At 43.2% G+C, this 26429-nt stretch overlaps 1 protein-coding gene across 1 annotated transcript; it reads right to left on the bottom strand.

Moving 5' to 3' along the window:
* Positions 1 to 1299: 1299 nt before the first annotated feature.
* wars2 (tryptophanyl tRNA synthetase 2, mitochondrial) lies at positions 1300 to 26082 on the bottom strand. Its single transcript, XM_041951315.1, has 6 exons — positions 25978 to 26082; positions 11836 to 12096; positions 9048 to 9128; positions 7266 to 7348; positions 5203 to 5321; positions 1300 to 2120 (listed from the first exon to the last, which is right to left on the bottom strand). The coding sequence occupies exons 1-6, from the start codon at positions 26080 to 26082 to the stop codon at positions 1669 to 1671; spliced, it is 1101 nt and encodes a 366-aa protein (XP_041807249.1). The 3' UTR covers positions 1300 to 1668.
* Between the last annotated feature and the right edge of the window lie 347 nt (positions 26083 to 26429).

The following is a 26429-nucleotide window of genomic DNA, read 5'->3' as shown; positions in this document are numbered from 1 at the left end:
TCAGTAAAAAGCCTCGTTTTCTTTTTATTTATTTTGTCCCTGTCGCCGTTTCCATTTTTCAAAAGTAGCATTTTTTACGACTCTATGAAACTTTTTATTTCTCCGCATAAAACGGTTCAGTGAAATGTCGCTTTCATATTCAGACGGCCTCATTGTGACAGCAGCGCGCTATCACTGAGCTCCCTGAGACATGGGTTTGTCCCAGCGCTGCGTCCCAGCAGGTCTCTGGATTTACTGCCCGCTGCTGTGGCTATATGTAGTCTATATATTTTTTATTTATATTCTGTCAGCTGCTTATGCCAACAGGAAAAGGGGAGCAAAGGGAAATAAACCGGGCGAGGATACGCTCTGTTCCCAGGTAAACACCGAGATGGAAAAACCATAGCGCAGTCCAGCTCCGTGTGTGTGTGTGTGTGTGTGTGTGCAGAGTGCATGGGCCGAGTCCCCGCTGGATCATTACAGGACCAGAGAAATGCATTTTCAATTAGAGCAAGTGTGATGGCAGAGAGCAGAAAGTTAAACCCGGAGGAGAGTTTGAGTGAGAACAACAGAAGAATACCGGAGCTTTGAGAGGGAAGAGGTGAAAAAAAGAGTAAGACAGAAAGGGATACAAGAAAGAAACAAAGAAGCAAAGGGAAGGAGAAGAAAGGAAGAGCTAGAGATGAGTCAAGAGTCGATGAAAGAAGAGGAAAAAAAGAGGAAAAAATGGAGATTTTGAAAATGTAGTGAAAACTGCTGAGCTGCAAATATGCAGAAAAATCATGTATTTATATACAAAGACAAGACAGAGAGAAAAGCTCTGCTGTGCACTGCTGTGCGGTGTGATGGTGCGTCTTGAAGCCGTGGAGCTGAGATGGTTTCTGAAGAGCAGCAGGGGACAGATAGTCTGTTGCGGAGGCCGCTGTTTTCTCTCACCACACCTTGTTGTGCTGTGCACTGAGTTAGCATCAGTAAACACCAGTACCTTACCTTTCAGTGTCACGACTGCAGTCATCGCACTCGTTCATTATTAGCAGTGATCTCCAGTTAAACTGTAGCTCCACAGAAGCTATGAAGTCCTTTTACTGCTCACATACTGTCTGAACACAACATCAGGCTCAGCTGATACATGCAAAAATACATTTTTGCTGTCTAGCTTTTAACTTTGACCCAGAGGCGTCGAACTGGGGGGGCACATTAAAAAAAAAAAAAAAAAAGGTTTGAATCAGAAGTCAAACCAACGATGAATCTGGTTTGAATCTTCATTGCAAAAATCTGGTATTTCTTTTTGATAATGTGTTTTTATTTGCTAGCCCCGATTTCATAACTCCAGTCTGACTCCACACATGCAAATATGGACATGTGCTACAACATCAGCTCTCCACATCTGTGACCTACATTCAACATGTAATACACAAACCAAATAAGGGTAATGGAATAAATAAATGTTACCTCTTTGAATAAGAGTTTTTGATTTCAGGTGTTTCCAGAAGTTTTCATTATTTTGGGTGTGTAGCACTTTGTCTGTGAGCACTGCGGTCAAGACCACTAAATATTGGAGAGCGTATCAAAACGGTAGCTTGTGTGGTATTTGAGGAAATGCATACAGCCAAAACTCAAAGGCAGACACAGCCACCTCATTCACTTCAATGAGACAAAGACAGAGGTCCTCCACCAGTCTGTGTAGCTTTATTCAGTGAATCCCACTCGCTGTCGGACCTCTTTGAGGACCGGTGCAGCCAGTTCCCGAGCCCTGCGAGTTCCCTGGGCCAGCACTCCCTCCAAGTAAGCACGGTCCGACCTCAGCCTCTCGATCTCTTCTCTGATGGGTGTCAACCTCTGGATCACAGCCTCGGTTACGAGCCCCTTATAGGCGCCTGTGTCCAGCCCTCTGGCCTGGGCCACCGCCTCCTCCACGCTGATCTTCGCCATGGCCGAGTGGATCGTCACCAGGTTAGACACACCTGGCCGCGTTTCGGGGTCAAAGGTGACCTCAGAGGTAAAGTCAGTGACAGCACGGCGAACCTTGAGGGCGATGTCATCAGGAGAGTCTGTGATGGTGATCGTCGCCATCGTTTGGGAGTCAGATTTGGACATTTTGGCGGAGGGGTCACGGAGGGATTTGACCTTTCGTGTAGAGCCTGTGGGAGGAAATCAGGTTCGCAAATCAGTATGAGGACATAAAACATGTTACCAAAGAATAAAGTCATTTGAACAGCAGCAGAAGAATTTCACACAATGCAAAATGACTACAGACATTAATCAGACTGGAGAACCTTTATTCTTTACATTTGAAAAGCTCAGCTGGAACTTCATGATAATGTGTATTTTCAGAAAGCGAGGACCATCCTTCACTGCTTTATTTTCATTCGATTTCTAGCATTTGTTCAAGAATATTAACTGCACATCAAGTGAAAATTAGATGCCGAGCCCTGAGTAGTGTTGGCAAATCTTCCTCTCAGGCTCTCTCTGACTCCAACAACCTCCACCAATCAGAGGATAGGACAGCCTGTATTTAGCGTGACAGGCAGAAACCAGGCCCAAAAAAGTCCACAAGCACTTGGTGCTGGTTCTAAAGCTGTTGTTTTTTAAAGTGCTTTACAAATAAAGTTGGATTGGATTGGACTGGATAATACTGGGCGTATGAGCATTTTGCTCAACTCAGAGCTTCTTTCTTCTTGAATTTGTCAACTGAACATCCAGAGAACACTTGGGAGAGAGTTTAATGAGTAAAACTAGCCTACCTTTAGATCAGTCACTTAAAATTAACCTTCATTTTTGTTGATTCATCCTTGAATTTTCAGTAATCAACTTATTGTTTAATGACAAATTGTTTCAGCACTAGCTTAACTCTATAAAGACATATAAAAATAGTTATGTTTTTTTATATGTGGTGATAGATTCAGCTGGTAAATTTTTTATTAAAAACATTTTTTATTGAAAGTGATTTTTCACATTTTGAAACTGCTTAACTTTGGATGTGAACACAGACAGAAGACAGACAGACAACGTACACGCAGCACTCTGGAGCGAAAGGATGAGAAGAGTCTTTCTGCAGGACCGAATGAAGAATTACGGTTTCATTCCTGCTGCCTGGTGTGTGTGTGTGTGTGTGTGTGTGTGTGTGTGTGTGTGTGTGTGTGTGTGTGTGTGTGTGTGTGTGTGTGTGCATGAGACAGAGAGTCAGACGTCTCACTGTGAAGCAGACACATCTCAGTGTGAAGTGATGAGCAGACTATGCGAGGCGGGATTTCCTTTCCTTTCTGATTTATCAAACCCACACTTCCGCAATCTTCTCTTTTTCTGTCTCATCCCAGCAGTCCACATCCGTCCCACGTGTCACATCCTGTTTATCACCCGTGAGACGTCCTTATTTCAGCCAAATTAAAAAGTCTTCCAGTCTTCAGTTTGGTTTCAAAGGGAAGGTGGTGACTGGCAACCCTGCTTAGCCAGAGACAAGGAACGGGGACGGGATCCACCAGCCTGAGCCAAACACTGCTGAGCTCCTGGCTGCTCACACACACACTCACAGACACACACACACACCCTGAAGTCATCTCGAGCACATCCCCCAAATCTATTATCACTCCATTATTCAGATACAAGAGGAAGAAAAGATTTCTTTAATCAAAGCTGCACTGCACACATGACTGACTCCATCTTGTGCTTTTATGACGCTGATAATCAGGGAGGACGAAACTGGGATCTCTCAACATGTTAGCCATGTGTGTGTCAAACTGTGTCTACATACTGGAAAACAGAGTAACCATTTCTAAATAAAACAGTAATAATGTCATATGGCATGTTCAATCTTTGCTGAATCTTAATATTTCCCTGAATTTCACATAAGTGGAATTTGTGATCGGTCACTCTGTCGTCAAACGTTTTGATTTAACCTTTATTTAACAAGGCGAGTCCCACTGAGGTTTTAGGCCTCCTCTGCTTACAAAGTTGCAGGACGTATACATCCTGTCATCTGAGGTGATGACTGAAAAATGAACTCTGTGGAATAAGTCTACAAAGTGGCTCTTTAGTAAGACGATGGCAGCCATGAAGAGCCACATCGCCACTTCAAATCCAGCCGGGACCTTTGTTGCATGTCCACATTTCTCCCCCTTGTTTCCTGTCAAAGTGCTTTAAAAACACCTCTGAGAAAACACGCAGCTTCTGACATTTGTTGTTGCATTCTTTTACAGATTTTTCTCCTTCCAGCTGTTTGCTGGACAACCCTTGATGAAGCTATATCATCATCATCATCCAGCAACTACACAGGCTCTGATGACAGAAATGATGCTGGTAACAGAAGACATCACCGGTGTCAGTTCCTCCAAATCGAAACACATGGGCTTCTTTCTGAAGCTGCTGCTTTGTTTGACAATTATTCAGGAAAAAAAATCCACAGCCGGAGAAGGAGGCAGGAAATGTATCAGAGTGCAACATGGCTGCAAAAACCCTCTCATCAAGTTATTGAGTCTGTCTGAATTCCTGAAATGTTATCTTCTTAAAATAAGTGAAACAAACCTGCCAGCGCAGTAAGTAACATTGTTTCCAATGCAAATTAATTTGTTGTAAGTATTGTCTAAAATCAACGTTATTTGGTCTTGATTCCTGCAAAGCAAGGCTCAATTCTTTCTAGTTTCCAGATGATGACAATCATTTCTAGAAAAAGATCAAAACAACTTTATTTTTATTAAAAATGGGTTTAAACATTCTCACTGTACTGGCATTTATGTTAGCTTGAAGAGCTCAGTTAAGGAGAAAAATGGCAAAAAGATTTAAGATTGAATTCAGTAATAACTACGGCCCTCTCTACATTAATATGTACACCTCAAATCAAAATGCAACACGCTCTCGTCTCTATGAAACATGAAACTACTCAGTAATTACAGAAAATGAATGTGATCTACCTCATTTACACAGCTGCTAATACTAACAGCATTTCTTTAGTGTGAGTTACAAAGGACTTTAATGTGCTATGATGATTTACTATAATGTTGCTGAAGAGGTTTTTCCAGAGGAAACTGAACCTGCTAAAAACATTTTGTGCATAAAAAAAAATGGAGAGCTACTTGAGGCAAATTTGTGATATTAGGGTATATAAATGAAAGTAAATTGACTAGTGAATACTGGCACCAGAGATCTATTTCATTATGTGATGAAACCGTGTGTGTGTGTGTGTGTGTGTGTGTGCCGCCATGCCTGTAAACGTGTGTGTGTTCTTACTGAGCAAGGCGCCGGGTTCAGGGAACAGGACTCCGTAGCGGTTGTTGAACATACGAGCGAGATCCTGAGCCAGCTCTAAATGCTGGATCTGATCCTCTCCGACGGGTACGTGAGTGGACCTGAGAGATGAACCCATAACACAACGTGAGCTTAAACAAGTGTGCGACAGCATACACAGCAAGATGTGAACACAAATTGCAGACGCTCGAGCATCAGTTTAACAACTTTGTAACTGTCACTCCGGAGGAAGTAATCCATTAATTTCATCTTTAATAAAATCCAGAGAGCTCTAGGTTTTCTCTGCTACTTCTCAGCCCTTTTTTCTTCAGGAAATTAGGCTTTGGTTGTTTGATGTTCAAATAAAATCCCCTGAAGAGATAACCTCTGAATTTGTTCAGAAATACGTAGCTGAAGTATTCATTTTCACCACGGAAACAGCGAGATACAATATCATCCAAATCTACTGACGCAGCACCAGCACACTACCGTGCACATCACACATAAAAGCAGACACTTTCTCTGCACCAAAATCTGATACGAAGACCGATCGAACGATAGAAACCAGTAAAACGGCTTGGTTTGCTGCACTTTAAATACGTTCAGGAGTGTTAAGGGGCTGATTCACACAAATGATATAAAAACATATCTCTTCCTTATCAGCGTCTGACTGTGGAGATGGCTTTATTTTCCCAGGGTTGAGGTATCGGTCTCTTAGATTTCGGTCTCCACCCACATAAAATGGAGTTGAATTTTATTTTGTTACTCACAACACTGAAAACATTAAAAAGACTTTACCCTGGATGAACCACAGAACACACCAGTAATATCACTGGAGCTACTTTGTAATGCAGAAATAGTCCCTATAAAGCAGTTGGCTTATGGGATGTGTTGGGATGCAGGCAGGAATCTCAGAGGCCGATGCCTCAAAACCTGGACAAATCAAATCAAAAGTATCTGCATGGCCAGACGGCACTAGAGGTAAGAGAGAAAATCTGTTTGTTAGGGTGATGCGCTGGCCCTTTAAAATGTCCCACTGGAAAAAACAGATTACGGGCCAATCAGACCTTCCCCCACAAAAAATATTTTAGCTGCAGTAGAAAACCACCCAGATCCTGACGCCTGGCTTCTCGTGCCCAATTTAGCTACGAGATGACAACCTAAAAGATGGCCATGCAATATATGGCATCTGCTTTATGAAATAGCACCTCTGCTCTTTTTCCCTTACGGGTAACATTTGACTTCGTATGCAGGAACTGATGATGTGTTTTATGATGTTAGCAGAGGTCAGGTAAGATGACCCACCTCTGTTATAAAACTCACTGGAAAGCAATGCCAGCACTTAATGTTCAGCACACACTACCAATACCAGCAATAAAAATGTTCATTAAGCAGAGCAGATCTACAGCCGCAAGAAACTACAGTGTTAAAGGACAGGTTCCTTTCAGTCACTCTGATCTCATTGGAATATAGTTCATATCAGCAGTTACACCCATGCAAGTCACAACCTCACCGGCAGCTTTAGCTCACAGAACCTGACGACCCTGCCGAGCTTCTTATGCTGGCTTACAGCCGATTGTTTCAGCATTCAAATACAAAGATAAATGTCCTTTTTAACAGGATAGACGGTAACACAGGTCTGCATGTTCCAACAATGAAAACGGCTTCAAAAACACGCTTTCTGTGAGCACATACTGAGATGATTTTTCTCAGTTTCTTCTGTACCCAAAGCAAAATGAGGAGTATAAAAGCCCACATGTGACCCACTCCTGAAATGATGAAACAACAATAATTTTAACACATTTGGGTTGAAAAACAATGAACTGATCCTTGCCTGGGCTTTAGAGCCCTCGGCTTTACTAGAGGATGGAACATAATCATAAAATTACAGCCAATAAATGCTCTTTGTGCAGAGAGAGGACAAGTTAGTGGATGAAACAGAAAATGCTTGAAACAATGGTGCTCAATCTTTCATTATGAGATGCAACACACACACACACACACACACACACACACACACACACACACACACACACACACACACACTACTTGTCTGGAGAGCTCACTTGTAGAGGAGAATATCGGCAGCCTGGAGGACAGGATACGTGTAGAGACCAACGCTGCCTTCATTCTTTTGTTTGCTCTTCATCTGGGTAAAAGATTGAGGAGGGGAAAATAAGCAAATTGAGATAAATGAAAAAATGAAGGCAGAAAAAGAAAAGGGAAAAAAAGAAATGCAAGAAAAACAAAAAGTGTACGGGGAAAGAGTGACTCAGGGAGAGTTCTTCTTTCCCCCCCGAGAAAAAGCCATTTTCACTTTTACGACCCATCAACTCTCAGCAAACCGAGCACGGATGAGTTCACGAGGCATTTTCCACCATGTTTGAGATCAACTCATCTGTCAGGTAAACAAAAGGTGTTTTGGATGTAGCTACAGAGAGCAGGGAACCGCGGGCTCTCGCACTCTGTCTCAACATGCATTAAAACTGCATGTGGCTGGGGAAAATAACTGTAATTATAAGACTTTTGAAAAATCTGGCAGGTGGAATTGAGAAACAAAGCGATAAAACAGACAATAGGGGTGTTGGATAAATGCCGGAAACTCACGGGGAGAGGAAAAAAGGAATGATCTTAATTTGCAACTATTAAACGGACGTTAAGCGCAGACGTGGCAAAAATGAAATCAGCATGATACTGAACCAATGAGGGAGTGAGAGGAGGTCCAACTTCCATACCGTACAACATGAATAATAATCACAACATATGTAATTCACTATAAAAGCAGCTATCTTCATCTTCAGATTGCGGTTTGTTTGATAAAAGATTCGGCTACACCAAAACTATTTCGGTCACGGGAATTCAAGCTGGATTTAAAGACGAGTCTCCGTGTTCAGACGCCTCCATCTCCGGTTGATAAGAATATTCAGTGGAAAACAGATCTGACCCCAACGAGTCACAGGATATTAAGGTTGGACTCAATTTGTTTTCACATCAATCAGTTCAAATATTATTCGGCACTGCATCTCCACATATCAGTTTAAAAATTTTGAATAGAAGATTTTTCTCATCTCTGCAGCTTTCAAATTTGGGTAAGTGATCAATAACTGTGACAGATAATAGAGAGTAAAGAGCGGCCAGTTATGTTATCAAAGCAGGAACATAATTAAACTGCTTCCATAATTGTCGTTAGAGGCTCGAGAATGAAACGTTTTAGTCTTTGCTGTTGAAACGCTGGTCGCTCCCTCCTGCCTCCAACCTTCCACCCAACACACGAGGAAACCAAAAAACTATTTCTAAAAGTGTCCGTTAACAAAAGGTGTGGTCAGCGTTGGTTGATCCACAAATAATATGGATATTAATAACAGAATCATAGTCCACGTTTGACATGCTTCTTTAAAAAATTGTGTTATCAAGTTTTAACAGAAGTCTGTAGTCTGGCTTGTGAAGCATGAACGCACTGTTTGAAATATTTAACAGAGGCTTGTTAAAAGGTGACGGGATAACTGGATACCGATCACAGTGGTGTGTGGAAAATGCATACTCCCATTTAAAAATTCAGTGTGAACTTATAATGCTGGACCACAGCAACAGAGAAAGAAGGAGGCGAGGATATACACCCAGATGATAACAATTTAGCATGATATCATCTCTGAAGTGTCACACAAGAGTATGAGGGAGAAATATTACTCAATGCAGAAAAAAATCACATAATAGCTTTGCTATTTACCAAGTGTGGCGTTACATAAATAGTACTTCGCTGCCTCTGCAGCGGCCCGAACAGTCTCACTGATCATTTGTGTGATGTGTCTGTGTGAGTGTCCACTGCAGGAGATCTTAAGATGTCTAACCTTCCACTGCGGCAGGTGTCGGAGGCGGGGCATGCTGGTCAGACAACTGAAGATCCAGGAGAGCTCAGTGTGCTCGGACACCTGTGGGGCCGAGAGAGAGGCGGGGCAATTAACTCAGAAGCATCTGCAAATCCTCTGGCTGGTCAGTTCAAGACTCAAATCCTGACCTGTTGACGTTTGGACACAGGAAGTGATGCATTTACTCCGACTTGAGACCATCAGATAAGCATTGCACAATCACTGTTTGCTGCTTGTGCAGAAGAACTGAGACTGTGACCAGTGGATCAGGGAAAGCATGTATGTGTTCAAAAATCAATACAGAGAGTAATAATACACGTTTACACAACGGACAAATAATATATGAATATGTACACACATACACGTGTATTCTATATGTGTCTGTGTGTTGTACTTGATTTAGTCCGGCCATAAAAATCACTCGTGAAGCAGTGGAGAGATAAATCGGAGAAATCAATTAAGCAGACAGATTAAACAAACACAGCTGAAAGGATGAGAGGTCTGGTGTGGGACAGCTGTGGCGGAGGACCAGGGTGACTCCCTAGCGCCTCCAAGTGGCAGAGAAGAGTACTGCCTGTCTATGCTTCTCCCCGTCCGTCCTGCACTCCTGACACAGACAGGTGCACCTGGCCACACCTGTGTTTAAAATTAGGACAAGTTTACACTAAAAAATGATAGATTTATATGCATTTCCTGATATTATTGCATTATTTCCTGATTTCACAATCAGCATTATCTGTGCTGTTGCTGTCTTTGCCATTTGTTTCAAATCTTTATTTTGTACATGTTAATGGAAGATTTGCTTGCTTGGGTCTGTGAAAAACAGCTGACTCTGGCTTTTATAACAGAAGAATAAGAATCAATTATCAAAAAAACAACGCTTTTTTTTTACACATCAGAATGAATTTTGGGGTTGTGAATAAGATCAACATAAAAAAACAGTGATTTCAGATCTGCTGGGATCACACTGGAGGTTATTAGTTTAAGTCACTGATGCCTGTTATTTGGGGACAGTCAGATATCAGCTAGTGAACACTGGTACACTAAAAATCGATCCAGCCCTGAAATTTAGACATCGGACATCATCAAATTTGCCCTTTAGGTTTCATTTGTGCTTTTTGCTTGGGTGCTGGCGATACATTATTTTTCGATTGGTTTAATTTGAAAGAAAAATCAGTTTTGCATGTGGCTAAATAAATGATAACACGTTGCAGTGAAGCGACGAATAGGTGAATATTAATGTAGCGTGTCTCGTGCATCTGGCGGTGGTAAATCAACTCCAACATATCCGCTTTCATGGAGGCCGTCCTGAATGTATGTGTCAGAGTGAGAGTGTGTGGGGATGCAGGAAATACCCTTCAGCTTCATCGAATTAAAGTTTATGGACGCTTGCTATATTGCCATCCCCTCTTTCTCTTATTGCTTGAAAAGCATTCTGGGGAGTGTGACATCAACACCAGACAGCAGGGACATAAACCAGGATTTCAGGCTAACATGTAGGGGGCCGGTATTCATTACACACTGCAGGCAGACTGGAGATGGGACAGATGTCGATGACAGCGCAGAAAGGGATGGATATGGTTTGAAGTGCAATAAAACTCTGATATTTAAAAGCTCGGGAAGAACAAGGCCTCCATTCATGCAAGACTGCAGTGCAACAAGAGATATGCGGATCATACGGACATTACAGTGATAGTGAGCTATCATACAGCCATGGCAACAACTCCTTAGGACTGTGAAGAGGGGATTTTAGAAAACAGCTAACAACTGGCCCTGCACACTAAACCCATTTTTCTCCTCGATCCTTCAAGAAAACCCAGAGGATTTATGGATCTGCTGATTCATTCACTTCATTTTTGATACCACTGACTTCAGCTTGCACCAGATATGTCCTTTTTTTTTTTCAATGAAGTCGAGTATTTTCTTTGGGCAGTGCTTGTATTTTTACATGTGGAACAGGCGTGTTCAACAGAAGGGTTGCTTTGCTGCCAAGTTATGTGGCATAAAGCTAAACGGGAACAAAAATAGGACTGTGAGTGTGTGTGTGTGTGTGTGTGTGTGTGTGTGTAGGGGGGGGTGCCAGACAAACACAGATGGACTGAACCCTAACTATCTCACATACATACACATACAAACACACAGTATGTGTGCAGAGCATAAGGTGGAGATAAGAATCAGGAGCGATCAAATAGGCGTTTTGGGGCCGGCCAGCATGTCAGCAAGTAAACATTACAGAGTCGACAGCACTAAAATAAACAGTCAAAGATGGCTGACTGTCTAAATATACTGCATATATGAACTACACAAGCAGACACTGAAGCGTTCATTATGCTAAGATGTGAATTTTGGTTCAATAACCACAGTAAACATGTAACATAAATGTGCAGACATTAACTAAATGTGTGTTCACGAGCACGTGTCAGGCCAGACCGCCTCACATGTGATCACGTATGAATAGTACTGAGTCTGCAAAGGAGGACAAAGCAGCGTATATTCACAACACACTACAGATGCCTTCCAGGGCACTGCAAAGTCAGAAAACTGAAACTTCCTGTTGGGAAATATACATTAAAGAGCCAGCACAATGATATGCTGTAGAAACCTGAATGACACTTGATTTTCAGCATGACCGTACATCCACCATAGCACCTGTGCAGGTACAGTACAGTAAAATAAAATATAGATATTTTTTTGTGCTAATAATCTACTTGACATTGTCATTGTAGTAATAGTAACTGTTGAATGTTGTTTTTTTCCTCTCTTTGCTCACCTGAGACTGCTGGAAGAGGATCGCCCTCTCTGGGTCAATGCCGCAGGCCAGCAGGCTGGCTGCCATGTCCACTATGTTGGTCCGGAGCTGGGCCGGGTCCTGAGGCACGGTGATGGAGTGCAGGTCCACAATGCTGTAGAGCACCGAAGGGTACTGGTGCTGCAGGGCCACCCAGTTCTCCAGGGCACCCAGGTAATTGCCCAGGTGGGGCACCCCAGTTGGCTGGATCCCAGAGAATACACGCCCACTTCCTGGAGGCTCCTGGGAAAGGAGGGGAATATGATCAGGGTAGTTTTATGGGCAATTATTAAATAATTATTTATTAATTATTATTTTTATTGACAAGTTTAAGATGCTCTGTGAAGGTATCCAAAAAAATGATTTGAGATGTTTCATAGCCTGTATTTCATACCATTATTAGTGCTGAATGTGTCCATACACACACAAATTATGTCTTCCGTGCTTAATGTAATACCCATAATATCAATGTCTCAAAACGAACACGGAGATGATTTGTTAATTTCAAATCCTACACTAACAACACTTACAACAAGATAAAAGACAAGAAAATGGACAGGAGAAGAACACTCCTCCTAGAAATGGTGAGTGAAGAGAAACTAGTGCTTGGAGAGAGAGGGTGAAGGTGAAAAGGTGAGAAAGTCACAACTAGAAAGAAGCCTGCAAAGACTGAAGTGTCAGTGTTAAACTATTGACAGGTTGGAGGCCAGCAGCGGTCATGCTTGTATTACCGATATGCTAACTCCATGGCTAGCACCTCTGTTCTCTCCCAAACACATCCAGCACAAAGAATGCATCACCTCATTGGCCAACAATAATAATTAACATCCGCCCAGACAAACTCGAGGCCTCTGTTACCACATCGGGGAAGGACACTGAAAGAGGAGGAGGAGGCAGAGCCATGAAAATATAAAATATACCATACAACATGCAGCCCACCATATCACCAACATTCAACAAGGACTGTATTTTCCAGAGCCAGGGCTGGGATAGCAGCGGGCTCTTCACCCCCTCTGCAAGAAAGAGGGAGATCAATCGTTGTGTTTGTATCGTTGGGCAAACATTGTGTTTCCCTTTCTGCAGAGCCCGGCCAAACCAGACCGCCTCATTTCTGCTGGCATCGGCCCACTCCGCTGAACCTTGGCTTTCAATTGGGCCTGCTGGATCAGACTTAACCACTGCTTGTGGCACCAAGCACGACATGATACAATTAGCGGGGAAGCAGAGCGGCACCTGTCATGAGACATGAAACCACAATGGCTTCCAAAACCTGGGGCTACTTCACCAAAGCCATTACACAGTAGATTAGGGCTTTGACAGAGCAGAAAAACACAAAGACGCAGACTGCAACTTTTTGTTTCTGTTGAGCAGTTAGAAAGACAAAGTGTTTGGCGCCCGGGTGACACACGTTTGCCCGGCCACCATGGAGGCCAGGGGCCAGTTCCCGGCAGAGGCGCCGTGCTGTGGCTGTGTGCTGTCACTCACAGGTGAGAAGGTGCTGAGGGATTGCATCCTTGTGGGGGTGGGGAGGTGGAATATGCGGTAGATATAACATGAACGTCCACATGCACAGCGGTTACAATTACACAAGGTCTACAAAATCCAACATAACAGCAAAGCCAGGGAGTTTTGTAAAGCTGAAAACAGCACCGCGGTTAAAAAATCCAAAGAGGCTGTATTGTCGGTATGTGCCGTAGTCAAGTTTTGAACAATATGTCCATCAGTTTTAAGGCTTATCCGATGCTATGCTACAGCCATGCTAGCACCTATATGAGGCTACATTTCAGCAGGGCGGGTCTTTTAGCTAAATGCTAAAATCACCATGCTAACATGCGCACAGTGACAATACTGCCAAGCTGGTGTTAAGCAGGTATAATGCAACCAGGCTGACTATCTTAGTTTAGCACGCTAGCATGCTAACTTTGGCTAATTAGCACAAAATCCAGCATGCAGCAAAGCCTGATGGGAATGGCATTAGTTTTGCAGGTATTTGGCAGTAAACCAAATCTGACATACGTATCAAATTTGACCTGATGACAGTGCTAGATGAAAAGTCAGGGGGTCACCAAAGTTATTGCAGTTCATCCTGAGGGGGGCATGAATGTGTTTACAAAATTTCATGGCAATCCATTGGGTGGTTGTTGAGACAATTTACAGGATACATGTAATCTGTGAACTGCTGGTGGCACTAAAAAAAGTGAGAGGATGAGTAAAGTCATCATGATTCATCCTCTGGGCACCACCAATGTCTGCACAGAAACCCATCCAGTAGGTGTTCACATATTTCAGTCTAGACCAAAGCAGTGGAACAACAGCTCCATGTTTCCAACCTACACTTGAAGTAAGTAATCTACCAGGAATCTGTGCTTGTTTGGCAATGCAGTGTGCTGCTGAGTGAACTGCACTGCAGAAACACTGAGCCAAGTTCAACGTTTTGCAGGATGACCCAACATTTTCTTTGCCTTAGCAACTTACCCTAGTCAGAGAATTTCTTTTTTTTTTTTAGCATTTTGAAGACATTCATGATGTCTGTATCAAATCAGTATTAAAAATGCTTATCTTATTTAAAATTTGTCTTTTCAAGTGCCACATGGAGAAATCCAATAAAAGAGGCCATACATATTAAAAGGCAAAGACTTCACACTGCTATCATAAATAATACTTTGGCATCAACTGCCAATAAAAACAATGTTTGCTAAAGTCTCTGATCAAAGAAATTGCTCAGTAATATACAGTGCATCTTGAGGCTGATTTAGTCATTTTCATTGAATCACTCGCAAAGAAAATGACCCACAATTCTGCCGAGGTTAAGTTTGTTTTAGCTTCACGCGAGATGTGTTGATGGGTTGTAAACAGCAACAGCTGGACAGAGACGCCCGTTTTAAAACGTTCCCCCCACAAAACCCATGGGATCTCCGTGTTATCACCTCAGATCTGACTGGCGATCATGTGTTCCCCGGCCGTGCTCTTCAAGGTTATCATAACTAATCATTAAAACTCGAAGCTTTCAGAGGATATCCTCTTCAGTCACTGCTGAGAAATCGGTTATCTTGACAGCTAGCTGAGCTACATCACATTCAATCTGGCTGAGGGACAGGCTCAGCGCAGCCCCTGAGATCAGATAACAGCTGCTCTCTCACCAGCGCGGCCCAGAGCTTCTCCATCTCTCAGCCCTGAGGGATCAAATAACAACTGTTCCGTGGCCAGCGTGGTCCACAAAGTCTCCATCTACTGGCCTGAGGGAGCTGGTCGCGGCCCGGCAAGAGAGGCAGGAAGGAACTGGGTGCTTATGTCATTACCGACGGGGTAATTGCACTGGAGAGCCATTGATGCTGAGAGCCTCTTAAGAGGTGTCAGGATTGATTTGGGTGCGGACGGGGCCCCAAGTCTGGCTCATGTGTGTTCTCACCTCGAGCTGACACGCCAAACGCATGTTCCCCCTCCGCTCCGTCCCCCAGGGGAAGCCATTAGCCATGCAGACATGGTAATGGTGTCATTTGAGCCAATCGAGTGTCAAATGAGAGTCAACGCCACGGCTAACTAGCCACTGGGCAATCACGCTATCACGCGTAAAGCTACTTCGCCACACACCTCCGTGTTACTTTTGGTCAGGGTAAAGTGTCTTTAAACATGTGCCTCTATAGTTGTTGGAAGTGAACGTAAGCTACACAAGCAAGTAAATCAACGACTGCGTGATGACAGAGGAGACAGCAAATGTTGTAAAGCAATTAATGTTTGTAATGAATACTGCACCTCAAAGCCAAGAGTAATAAAATATTATCATCCGGCATACTCTGGCAATGGACTATTTCAATATATAATAGTTGCCTGACTTCATGTGATGGAGGTGAAATGACACCTTGCGTCTTGTTAAAAATTCCAATAAGATAAATCAAAAACTCGTCAAGCAGCTATAATGACAAAAAATGTGGGGGGTTTTATAAAAAAAAAAAAGAAGACTGGAAATCAAGGTCATTTTTGTTTTCCTTTCCTTTCCTTTTCCTTAAACTTTCATTCTCCTTTCTTTTGTTTATTACTGTGGGGGCTGAACAATCTTTTTGGTTGACCACTTTGTGTTTTAACTGCTATATAAATGAAGCTGAGTTGGCAGAGAACTGGTGACACACTGCTCTGTGTGGGTGGAAAAATTCAGAAGTGCTGCACTTTTGGCCACACCCCCTCTCAGTGATGTCACAGCAGGTGTTTTGCCTTTGACAGCTTATGCTGCACACCTGCTGAGGCTGTGGCCAGATGCACTTTTCTGTCCTGCGATTCGATGTTGAACTAACATTTAACACAACCAGACCAGCAGCCTACAGCCGTGTCCAGCAGATCTGCTAACATGTTGATGTTCAAATATTATGTTCAAGATCCGTAGGTATTATTTCATTTCAGGTTCTGGAGCACAAAGTGAAAATAACACGAATCAGGCCACTGTCCAAACACATGTGGACCGACTGCAACCGAGCGCTCTCACTTCTGTATTCTCACCCTCATGAAAACGTTTGAGAAACTCTGGCTCTCGATGTGTATTTATGTCCTTCGGCGTATTACCCTGAACACTGTTTCATCTTTCTTTACCTCTCCCGGTTCTCTCCGGCAGCGACAAGCTGGACTGGACTCAGGATCCGGTCTCCTCTGGGTCTGTGACCTGGTCTGCTTCTCACAGTGGACTTCTCTCACCAAAACATTCAGGTTCCTGCAGCATTCCTCGCTGAGTGCAGCTAGGATGTGTTTGCTACCGCTGAAAGGATCAGTGGTCGACTCTGTGATTCTCATATGTGTGTCTGGAGATATTCTGAGCAGTGATCAGTGAAGTTTATCGATTATCTCCTTTACTTCCTGCTGCTGAAGAAGAACAATCATCTGCAATTCCTGGCCTGCTTTCTTCCATCTTTGTCTGCCTGTAGGTCGGATAAGCTCCTCTGAAGACGTATCTATTCTCTCCCTGCAAATATTGTATGATAAAATGTTCTGTTCTTTCTTGGTTTAAACTGAGCAGTCACTGCGATTCATTGATATTCAGGTGTTGTGTATGTTTATGTAAATGTCTTAACATTAGGATGTGAGTTATTATGAACGTAGAAGCATATAAATATTAATGCATACATACTGAAAATCAGTGGCGGAAGAAGTACTCAGTCAAAAAAAAATGGCAGGGCTCAGTCCTAAAGTACAGCAAGCTCAAGACAAAAAAAAATACGACCCTTCCTTGTCCAGCTACAGTGAAGTAAAAGATTAAAAGCGTGCAGAGCAGCGTCATCTGCCTTCCCCTACTGTCTCTTCCCTTCCCTCTCTTTCCATCTGTCTCGCAGTCGCTGGACGCCTGTTGATGACACGCAGCAGACGCGGGAAACGCTGGTTGTTCTTTCCTCATATTTTACACTGACCGGCTGTCGTACTACATCCTTGCTAAGGTGACGAAAGCTTTCTTCGTCCACGTCTGCCATATGCTGAATGCATTACGCACCACGTGTGTGTGACATTAACGGCAACAGCGAGAAGGTTACATATACTAAAAGGCCATGTTTTCACACTTTCACTGCCTTTCCGGGAATATGTGTTCATTTGTCTGTCTGTGTGTGTGTATGTGTGTGGTAATCTCCGCAGGGACAGAGATCGTGTGCAAACATAGGCGTATGTCCGCATGTATCGTGGAGTTTGCCTACATCAACATCAGTTAAGCTGTGAAGGTGTCCGTCCGTATGGATTTGACAGCTCACATCAAGCAACGACGCTGGTGGAAAGAATCAGACAGCCCATCAACAAAACATTAACACCACCAGATCTTACGCACACGGTACGTTATTAAATGGAAAACAAAAGTCAACTGGAGCTGATTCACCTCATTTGAGAACAAATAGTCTGTCTTCTTCCTTTGGAATCAATGCACAATTCCAGAGAAAATCTAGTTCCAGGATTCCATGGAAACAGCATTTCCCTTCTCTCGCCCTGGAACCACTTCATTGTGGGAACTATATGGCCAGTGTTGGATTTATCATTAAAGTGAGCACAAGATGCAACTAAATGAGAAGAGTGTGTTGTTACACACATGAGACATAGTGCTTGGACCAGATGCAGAAAACTGTGCTTACAGAGTGAATGCACACAAGACTGAAATATGCATACAGATTTGTTTGCCATATTTGCCAAAGAACAGTCAAATAACATGTGGACTTGCAGATGTAACTTGTAGATGTTGTGCAACTTAAAATCAAACAGCCGGAAAGAATAACACTGCATATTAGATTCCAAGTCATCACATTTTTCTTATTTCAGCAATATCAATATCACAAATGCCAGAGAAAACTGTGTGTACACCTGGTCGGAAGTGTCCACGAGGCGTGCACACTTGACTGCATGCTCTTCTTTTAGTCAAACCATTTATAAATCTGTCCCATAAACTGAACATCATGGCCGTCAATCAGTAGCTGACCGTTTTGGCTCACTCGACCCAAATTTGGCAGTTGGTGTCACTGAAAGAAATTGTTGGATTGAAGCGTGCTACGTGAGGGGACAGTCCTGCTCGCTCACTGTTATTAATCACAGCCGTGGCTTGGTTGAGCGAGCGCTTGCAAAACAGTGGATTTCTCTTCTCAGACCTGTTCTGGGCTGCTTTTCGGGGCTCATACATCATATCAGAGCCCGGGAGTCCTGGAGTGGCCCACTGACATCTCTCTCACCAAGGCGCTGATGAGCGGGGCCGACGGTCACCACCATTTTACCTCGCCAATTTCAACACATCTCAGAACCACCTCTGGGAGCATCGCCGCTCGCCCTGCTGTGAATTACCATCAGCTCTTTGTGGGCCGGGGAAGAGCTCTAGATCTGACCGTGGCTGCTCCGAGATGGGCCGACACATGCAGGACTTTCACGGCTCTCCCGCTGAGCGTCAGACACACAAGATCCAGTGTTCCTCTTCTGTTCTGGGCGCCCCAAGCACCCCATTAACACCGGCATCATGCTGAAATGCACCTTGACACAGCTCCCCCCACTCCTCTGTGTCTTTCTTCATCTCTGTCTTTTTCTCACTTTGGGACCTGTTAACGCCGGAGACCAACAGAGCTGCACTTCAGTCAGGTATCAAATAGGAAATGGGGTTAACTGTATTACCCCCCTTTATCCCTAAAAGCATGTGTGTGCGTGCGTGCGTGTTTGGCCAGTGTGGAAACACACCACAGCTTGAAACAAAGTGCGTACGACCACAGAGAAAACACGCACACATGCACGCATGTAAACGGCGACACAGGCGACATTAAGAAATGCAGTAGGCGGATAAAGCAGGACAAGGAAAAAAGAAAGTGATGGACGAGGCAATGTGGGGAAGAAAAAATAAATAAGAATAAAAGTGTGACTATAGCGACGTCCAGGCTTTGGCACTTTTTTTCTTTTTTTTCTCTCTGAGTGTGTTGGAGGGGGAGCAGAGAGGAAGGCCCAAAAGGAGCGTTTGATTAAATCTGCGGTTGACGTGTGGGACAGGTGAGATTGATGAGGTTCCTCTGAGTTTCACACTGTGCGGAGAGCGGGGGTACAGGAACAGAACGTTGCAGTGTGGCCGGCCAGGGCTCGGGGCCTGCTCGCACCGTGGGGTCCCTCGGCTGATTAATGGTACTGGAGGCCCTTCAAAAACAGCACTCCCCGCAGACAGGGCCCGACGGTGCTCCAAAAATAACCAGGCAGGGGAGGCAGCCCCAGCCTCCAGCCCTAACAGGCTGCAGCTTCTGAAGGAACCAGACTTCAATACTGCCTGGGGGGAGATAACCAAGAGGAGCAGTTCCTACTCAAGACAGGAAGCTGTGATCTGGCTCATTAGGAGCTAAACGTTTAATGACTTTTCTAGTTTATGGGAAGTGACAAACACTGGCGACTGATATTGTATCAACTGTGGTATCATATTACCTGCTGGTGTACTCAGAGCAAGGCTGTGCAAGACGTTCAACTTAAAAACGTACACCAAAGCCCATTATAAAACATGATGATTCAGAAATTCTCATTGACTTACTGTGGCAATGGTGGCTTAAAAGTAAAGTTAAAGTTGAGGTGTGTATAGGATCTCTATCTGCTGAGAAAGACAATGTGTTATGAATGAAAGCTCCACTGAAACGGTTGGAAACAGATGTCCGAAAGACACTATCTTGCACCACGCATGCTGTTCTATCAAAATCCCTTTTACTGGCCATTCAGACCAAACACTGCACTGCACCCCTGTTGCTTCAAGTTCCACAAATACAGTTTAAGTAAATGCACAGTAAACAACGTGTGGTAGCGACAGGATTTTCTAACTCTGGAAAGTTATAACGGCAGGAATAATTTTATTGTCCATTTTGAGAATCACAAGAAACACTAGAATTAAACGTTAACGCATTGCCTTGAGTTGCAGGAAAGCTTGAGCCAGATCACCGCTTTTGCAGACGACCCTGTGTTACTTTGGCCCGAGCCCTCTACATTGGGACCCCAGCTTCGCCAACAAAGCGGTCTGACTGAAATGAATGACAAGGCTTTGTTTCCTCTAGCAGTAATGTCTGCCTGAACACAGCCTAACACCCAAATATTTGCTGCGGTTCAAAATAATTTCCAACAATCATCCCACGATAGCTACTAACTAAGCTACAGATCACGCCTGATCAGTTTCATTCACTTTCAGTTTTAGTCAGTACCGCTAACTAAAACTGATCTGTAAGCTCAGGCCTGTAAAAACCAAAGCAGCTTGCCTACAGTATGTCAGTGATCACATGGAAAGCAACTGTGTGCAGCTGGAAAAGCCAAGACTAGCTTAATTCATAGGTAACTTTTTTCACTGTTAGATAAACACATTCATGCCAGAGCTACTTGTTTCCATTCAGTGGGCCCTTCCAAATTGCTCCAAATAGTTTCGTTATACCACTTCCTTCTTCTGTGTTGACAATGGACATGTTTAATTTTATTTCACTTGCCGGAAACAAATGACTGACAGGAGGGCTAATAATACCCGAAAAACACATAAAAGTTACAACGCAGGGAAAAAGAACTGGCACACACTCCATAAATTTATCAATATGTAATTATGGTAACACTCACGGCAAACCTCCACCAGGAGCCTCTCTGTAATTTCCCCCTGCAAAAGCAGTGTCTGTTGACTTGAGTGCAGCTCAAAGGCACGATACCAGATACTCGGTATGTTTTAATTAAAAATGTCAGACGCTCAGCAAAAGGCGCTGGATCAGGCACGGACTAAAACGCAGGAGGACTAGCCCGATTCCCCTGGCACCACTGTGGGCGCACAGCTACAGGCTGATTCTGTAACTCGACTTAGCTAGATTTGAATTTTTTAAAAAAGGAATATGTTGACATTTGGGAAGAAATGGGTAATGTGCAAAGCGTCTGAGTGAGGGCCCTGGCTGGAGAATGACTACGACAGACCTAATTACACAGAGGGGACTGCTGAGAATTAGTGGGCTTTTCTGACAGTTGAAAATAAATAGGGCAGTTAATGAACATCCTCAAAGGGGAGGCCATGTTTCCTCGCTCTCGCCGGCGTCTCCCATGTGGTGCGGGAGCCGCTCTAATGGTTTTAGCTGACACCCGAGTAAGTGAATTTGGAGCAGAGGAGAACAGAGAGGCAAATTAGAAGTCACTTCCTCTTTCCTGGAGCCCAGGGCTGACATGACTGATATCAGTCAATAACAGGACCACAGGCGAGGGATGGCTGGACGGGGAGCCCTTTATTTCCTGCTGACATGAGGCTGGAAGTTAGTGTACGGCAGTACAACGCAGGTTAAATTAATTTAAGCAGTGCCTCAAATATGATGAAGTTAGTTTGTTCAAGAGTGAGGACACCAAATACTGTAAAACATGTGAATGAATATGCATTGCAATGAGTATTATTTTTGGAATTTCATAAACTTAAAGGGGTAATCTGACAATTTATTGCTTTTCTATGAAGCTGTGGAGCTCATAAAAATAATGGCTCCTGCAGTTCTCATTATGAAACTCAACAGTGTTTCATGAAACCTTCTAAGTCCAAGCTATGATAACCCTGATCACATGACCGGGGGTATTTTCTCAGAGCTGACAAACTCCAGAGCCAGACAAGACATTAGAAAACAAGCTGAAAAGTCCTCTGAACTTGATGTGTAAAATATCAATGTGGAAAACTTTTTAGAATTGATTGACTAGTCAATAATGACAACATCTGGGCAGCCCCCCTGCAAACCATTAACCTATGACGTCTCTCTCTCTGTGAAAAATAGCAAAAAAGATAGAACACATCCTTTAATTCGAAAACAAGGTTGTGTCACCAGCCAGGAGGGTTACAAAATAACAGGTTGTTAAATTATGACTTCATCTCATCGATATTTCCAGTTGTGAGCAGACACTAAGAGAGAATTTTAACTACAAGTGACAAGATTTTAAAAAGCAAACCACGGCTGTCTCACAAACATTTCTCTCAAAATTCAAAGCATCTGACAAAGGTCGCACTTCATCTTCGTGTCAGTCCGCTGAGGTTCAGTGACTTTTTAAACACATTTTCCAGAGCAGAAAAAGCTCCAGAAAGCGTCTTGTTTGACGCACATCACACCTCAGGGCATTGTGAGCGTGCTGGTGTTTGCACTCGGCCTTCCACATTTGGAGAAAATTAAAACAAATGAAAAGCAACACTTCATTTCTGATGTTATTGCTGGTAATGAAGCACTGCTGTGATGCTTTCTGAGTCCCCCGCTTCCACCCATTCCTCCCCTCTCGTCACACACCTCTCCAGCCTCTCCAGAGACTTTGTCTTAACAAAATACAGACGGGACGGCAGTGAACGTGCATACTGTATTACAGCTCGTACATCAACCAGCAACAGGGCTTTGGGCAGATGGCTGAGGTTTTCAACTGCGCCGTAATGCTAGAACAGCTCAATAATTAGCATCGTTGTTGTACTGAAACGCACTAGTTATTCTTACGCGTGCCAGGGGACTCGTTGTTTGACTTAACACCCCATTTGCTTCTCCAAGGCAGCCGTGCAATGATAGGAAACCTTACGCTGAGTTATGGTGGGCGCGTTTCTTAAATCCACTGAAATAAAGAGGACTCAAGGAGCGCTACTGAGGATGTGATGTCACGTGCCAGACGAAGAAAGGAAACTGCACAGAATAAACCAAAGATTTCAATCATAAATGAAAGCTGCCACAGTCAAAACTGAGCAGTTTAGAATGTGATCAGAAGGAAATGCTCAAACTTATCCAAATGGTGTCATTCAAACTCTCATAATGAACGATAACATCGTCATTTTATAGCTAAAGTCCAAATATAATCAATGTATAATCGATGATGATCAATGTGTGAAGACATGTTGTAATTGTTTTAATGGAGAACCACGTGTTGCTTCAACTTGCCTTGGTTAGTTCAACTTCAGTTCATTATTTCCTCCATTTCTCCGAATGCCTTTCCTCCAGTCTTTGATTATGAACAACTGACACCAAAGCTGACAGTTTCTGTTGATGTTTTAAGCCTTAAAAAACATGTTCTGCTGTCAAACTAACTGCAGCTGCTCTAAATACCTAAACTTCCTGCTACAAATCCACATGCAAGCGCTTGAAGAGAGTGTTACACTGGAGAGCATAGGACTAACACTAAAAATACTTTTTGCGCTACATATTTGCTGAAGAAGTGCTGCGCCTTTGGCTAGCTGCCAAGGAGAAACTTTGGCTGACTGAATTCTTGCACTCAGCTGCTGCTGCTGGTGGTTCGTCAACACAAAATGAAGAGCAAAAAAGGTGAATGGAGTGTAGATCCAATCCCAGTTGGGGACAGGTGCAGAAAAAAAACAGCAACAAAGGAAAAGGTAAGATTGGCCAAACACTGAAATGTCTAAACTCACAACATTTTATTAGTGCATCATTTCAGTTGGGGATGTCAATGGTTAAATGATCATCAATTAACCACACAGAGCATTTTTGACTGGTTATGCATGTCAGTCTATAGGTTAATTTACGTACACACATGGCATAATCACGTCGGTCATCACCCAGTTGGTGTGCCATATGATTGAGACCCGTATGCTGCCAATCAGTGTGGTGGTAGAGGGCGAGAGACTCAGTACCTTGAGCCTCTGTGTGTTTGCCATCGAGAGCTACTATGACTAAACACAATGAAAAACACTTTGAGGAGAAGAATGATGAGTTAAAAGTTAAGCTAGCCAGGGCAGACAAGCGAGCTCTGACCACTGGACAGCTCTCACAAATGAAAGCTACCACTGGGAGCAGGTTTCTGTTATCTGGTATTTATGGGTTTCCCAGAAAAAACCTGTTGAGGTCCGACATACTTAAATCTACCCAGCCATACTGTCCTACTAAAATAATTCCCAATTAAGATGTAAGAAGTGTAAGGTGAACAAAGAAGGTTTTGTTGAGTTTGATTTTGTTTTACAATGATTAAAATTGCTGTTTTTGTAAATGGAGTCTGGTGGCTTTGGCAATATAGCTGCTGTCTCTGGTTTCTGTTTAACAGAAAGGTCTGTCTCTGTAGAGATAATGATGTCAGACACACAGAATACCATCTGAGCCTGTCAGTGCCAAAAGAAAACACCTTCAATGGACGTACACTGACGGTGTGCAAACACTCGGAGGGATTACATTACAACCTGTTTTGCAGCTAACAGCTGCAGCGCTCTCGCCCGATACTGGGCCAACTTTAAAAAAAATGTTTTCCCCATTAGTGACTTGGACACAAAACGAGCGAAAATAGGGTCCATAAAAACAGATAAAATTTAAACAGAATTTCTCCAGGACAACATCACCTGTTTTCTCTAATGGAAATCCTGGGGGGTGTAGTACACATGCTCCTCAGCTCAAAATGAACTGGCTGGTTAAAGGTCTGAAGGTGTATACAAAACTGACCAGACATTCTTTAACACTATGTCAGCGGTTAGCCAATCACTGATGAACTCATTCTGTTGTTGTGACTGCTAACCTGTCATTGCACCACTAATGACAACTGGAAGACACAGCAGATTTGCCCTTATATATGATATATATATTCACTGGCCACTTCATTAGGTACACCTGATCAACTGCTCATTGACAGGACCTAATCAGCCAATCAGATGGCAGCAACTTAATGATGCTGGTGGTGGTGCAATGGTGTGGGGAATATTTTCTTAGCACACTTTAGGACCCTTTGAAACAACTAAGCATTGCTTAAACAGCACAACCTCCTGGAGTATTGTTGCTGACCACATCCATGCCGTTATGACCATAACATCATAAGCATGAGCATCAATGAGCCCATCAGTTCCCACCAACAGCTGGGTATTCTTTTAAATCTGACATTTGCAATACTATTTCAAATATAAGAAGTCGATATACAGTATCCTGATTTACAGCTGCAAAACAACTGATCAAAGAAGAAATAAACAGGACCAAAAATATGAGCAAGAACAAGAAGTTAGAGAATTGTAACCAAGATGTGTACTGTTGAAAAATGTATTTGTCAGTGCAGTCTGTTAATTTGTTAATTAACAAATATGTGTTTAAGTACTTAAAACACATCTTTGCCTTTACATACTGCAGTTTGTTACTCACCTGCGGACATATACACAGATTTGAATAAATCTGCAACAAGCTAATACCTGCAGTTTATGGGCCTATCTTACTATATGTCCAGTTACATACTGGAGATACAGGGTATGACCCTACTCAAAGACTGGTGTGTGATGGTTATACCAAACATTTCAGCAACCAACCCTGTGAATGTGATGCTATTTTAATTAAGCAGCTTTAAATAAGACGTCAACCTGCCATATTTAAAGTGTTTCACATTGTGTGTACCAATAATAACCCGACTTTCAGCCCTGAGTCCATACATGTTAACAACAGCCAGCTGTTATCTGTGCCTGTCCCCCTCCTCAGTCACTCAGCATTAGTATGTAAACAACGCTGTTCGTCAGAGGCATCACCGAGGACAGGTTTGCTGTCTGTACTGAGAGAATGAGAAGCTGACATGCAGACAAACAGCTCGTCTGCTCTCACATCTGCTCCGAAGGCTGCGACTCATTCAGGTTCACAGCTGCTTCAGTCAGTGTGTCAGTGTGCGGTCAGTCCGAGCTGACACACAAACAGTCCCAGTTAGTTCACACAGTGTTTTCACCGCGACACCTACCTTCTTATCCGCACGAGCAGCAGCGCAGAGGAACCTTTCCGAAGAATGAAACTTCTGAATGAATCTGAGGAGACGTCTCAAGTTAGTCCGCACGGGGAGCGCCATCTTGGATTGTGACATCATACTACGGTAGCTTTGAACAGACAAAATGGACAGCTGCAGTTCAGCGCTTGAACGAGGACACTCACAGTCAGGTGACAGAACGTTGTGTCATTTTTTAAACTCATTTAGGCAAAATGTAACTGCAAATAATAGAAACTACGCTCATAATAGGTGGTCATGCTTGGTCATGCGAAATGTTCATTATCAAATATAGTAAATAAATAAATAAAGGAAAGATTTGATTAGACATTTTAAAATCTTAGCTCTCTTGAAAATCAAACAGTGTTGTTGTTGTTGTTGTTTGTTGCTGTTTTTTGTTGTGTTTCATTCCTGCTGTTTTTATTCCAAAA

Source organism: Chelmon rostratus, chromosome 13 (genome assembly GCF_017976325.1).
Source record: "Chelmon rostratus isolate fCheRos1 chromosome 13, fCheRos1.pri, whole genome shotgun sequence".
Classification (NCBI taxonomy): Eukaryota; Metazoa; Chordata; class Actinopteri; order Chaetodontiformes; family Chaetodontidae; genus Chelmon; species Chelmon rostratus.
This window is presented reverse-complemented; position numbering and strand designations above follow the sequence as displayed.

What these genes read in the sequence shown, in the direction of transcription:
- wars2 (XM_041951315.1), bottom strand. Translation starts at nt 26,082, where the DNA reads ATGGCGCTCCCCGTGCGGACTAACTTGAGACGTCTCCTCAGATTCATT. An exon ending in CTGCTCGTGCGGATAAGAAG is followed by an intron (nt 12,097 to 25,977) that starts GTAGGTGTCGCG and finishes CTCCTTTCCCAG; the next exon opens with GAGCCTCCAGGAAGTGGGCG. An exon ending in GCCGATATTCTCCTCTACAA is followed by an intron (nt 5,322 to 7,265) that starts GTGAGCTCTCCA and finishes TTCATCTCTCAG; the next exon opens with GTCCACTCACGTACCCGTCG.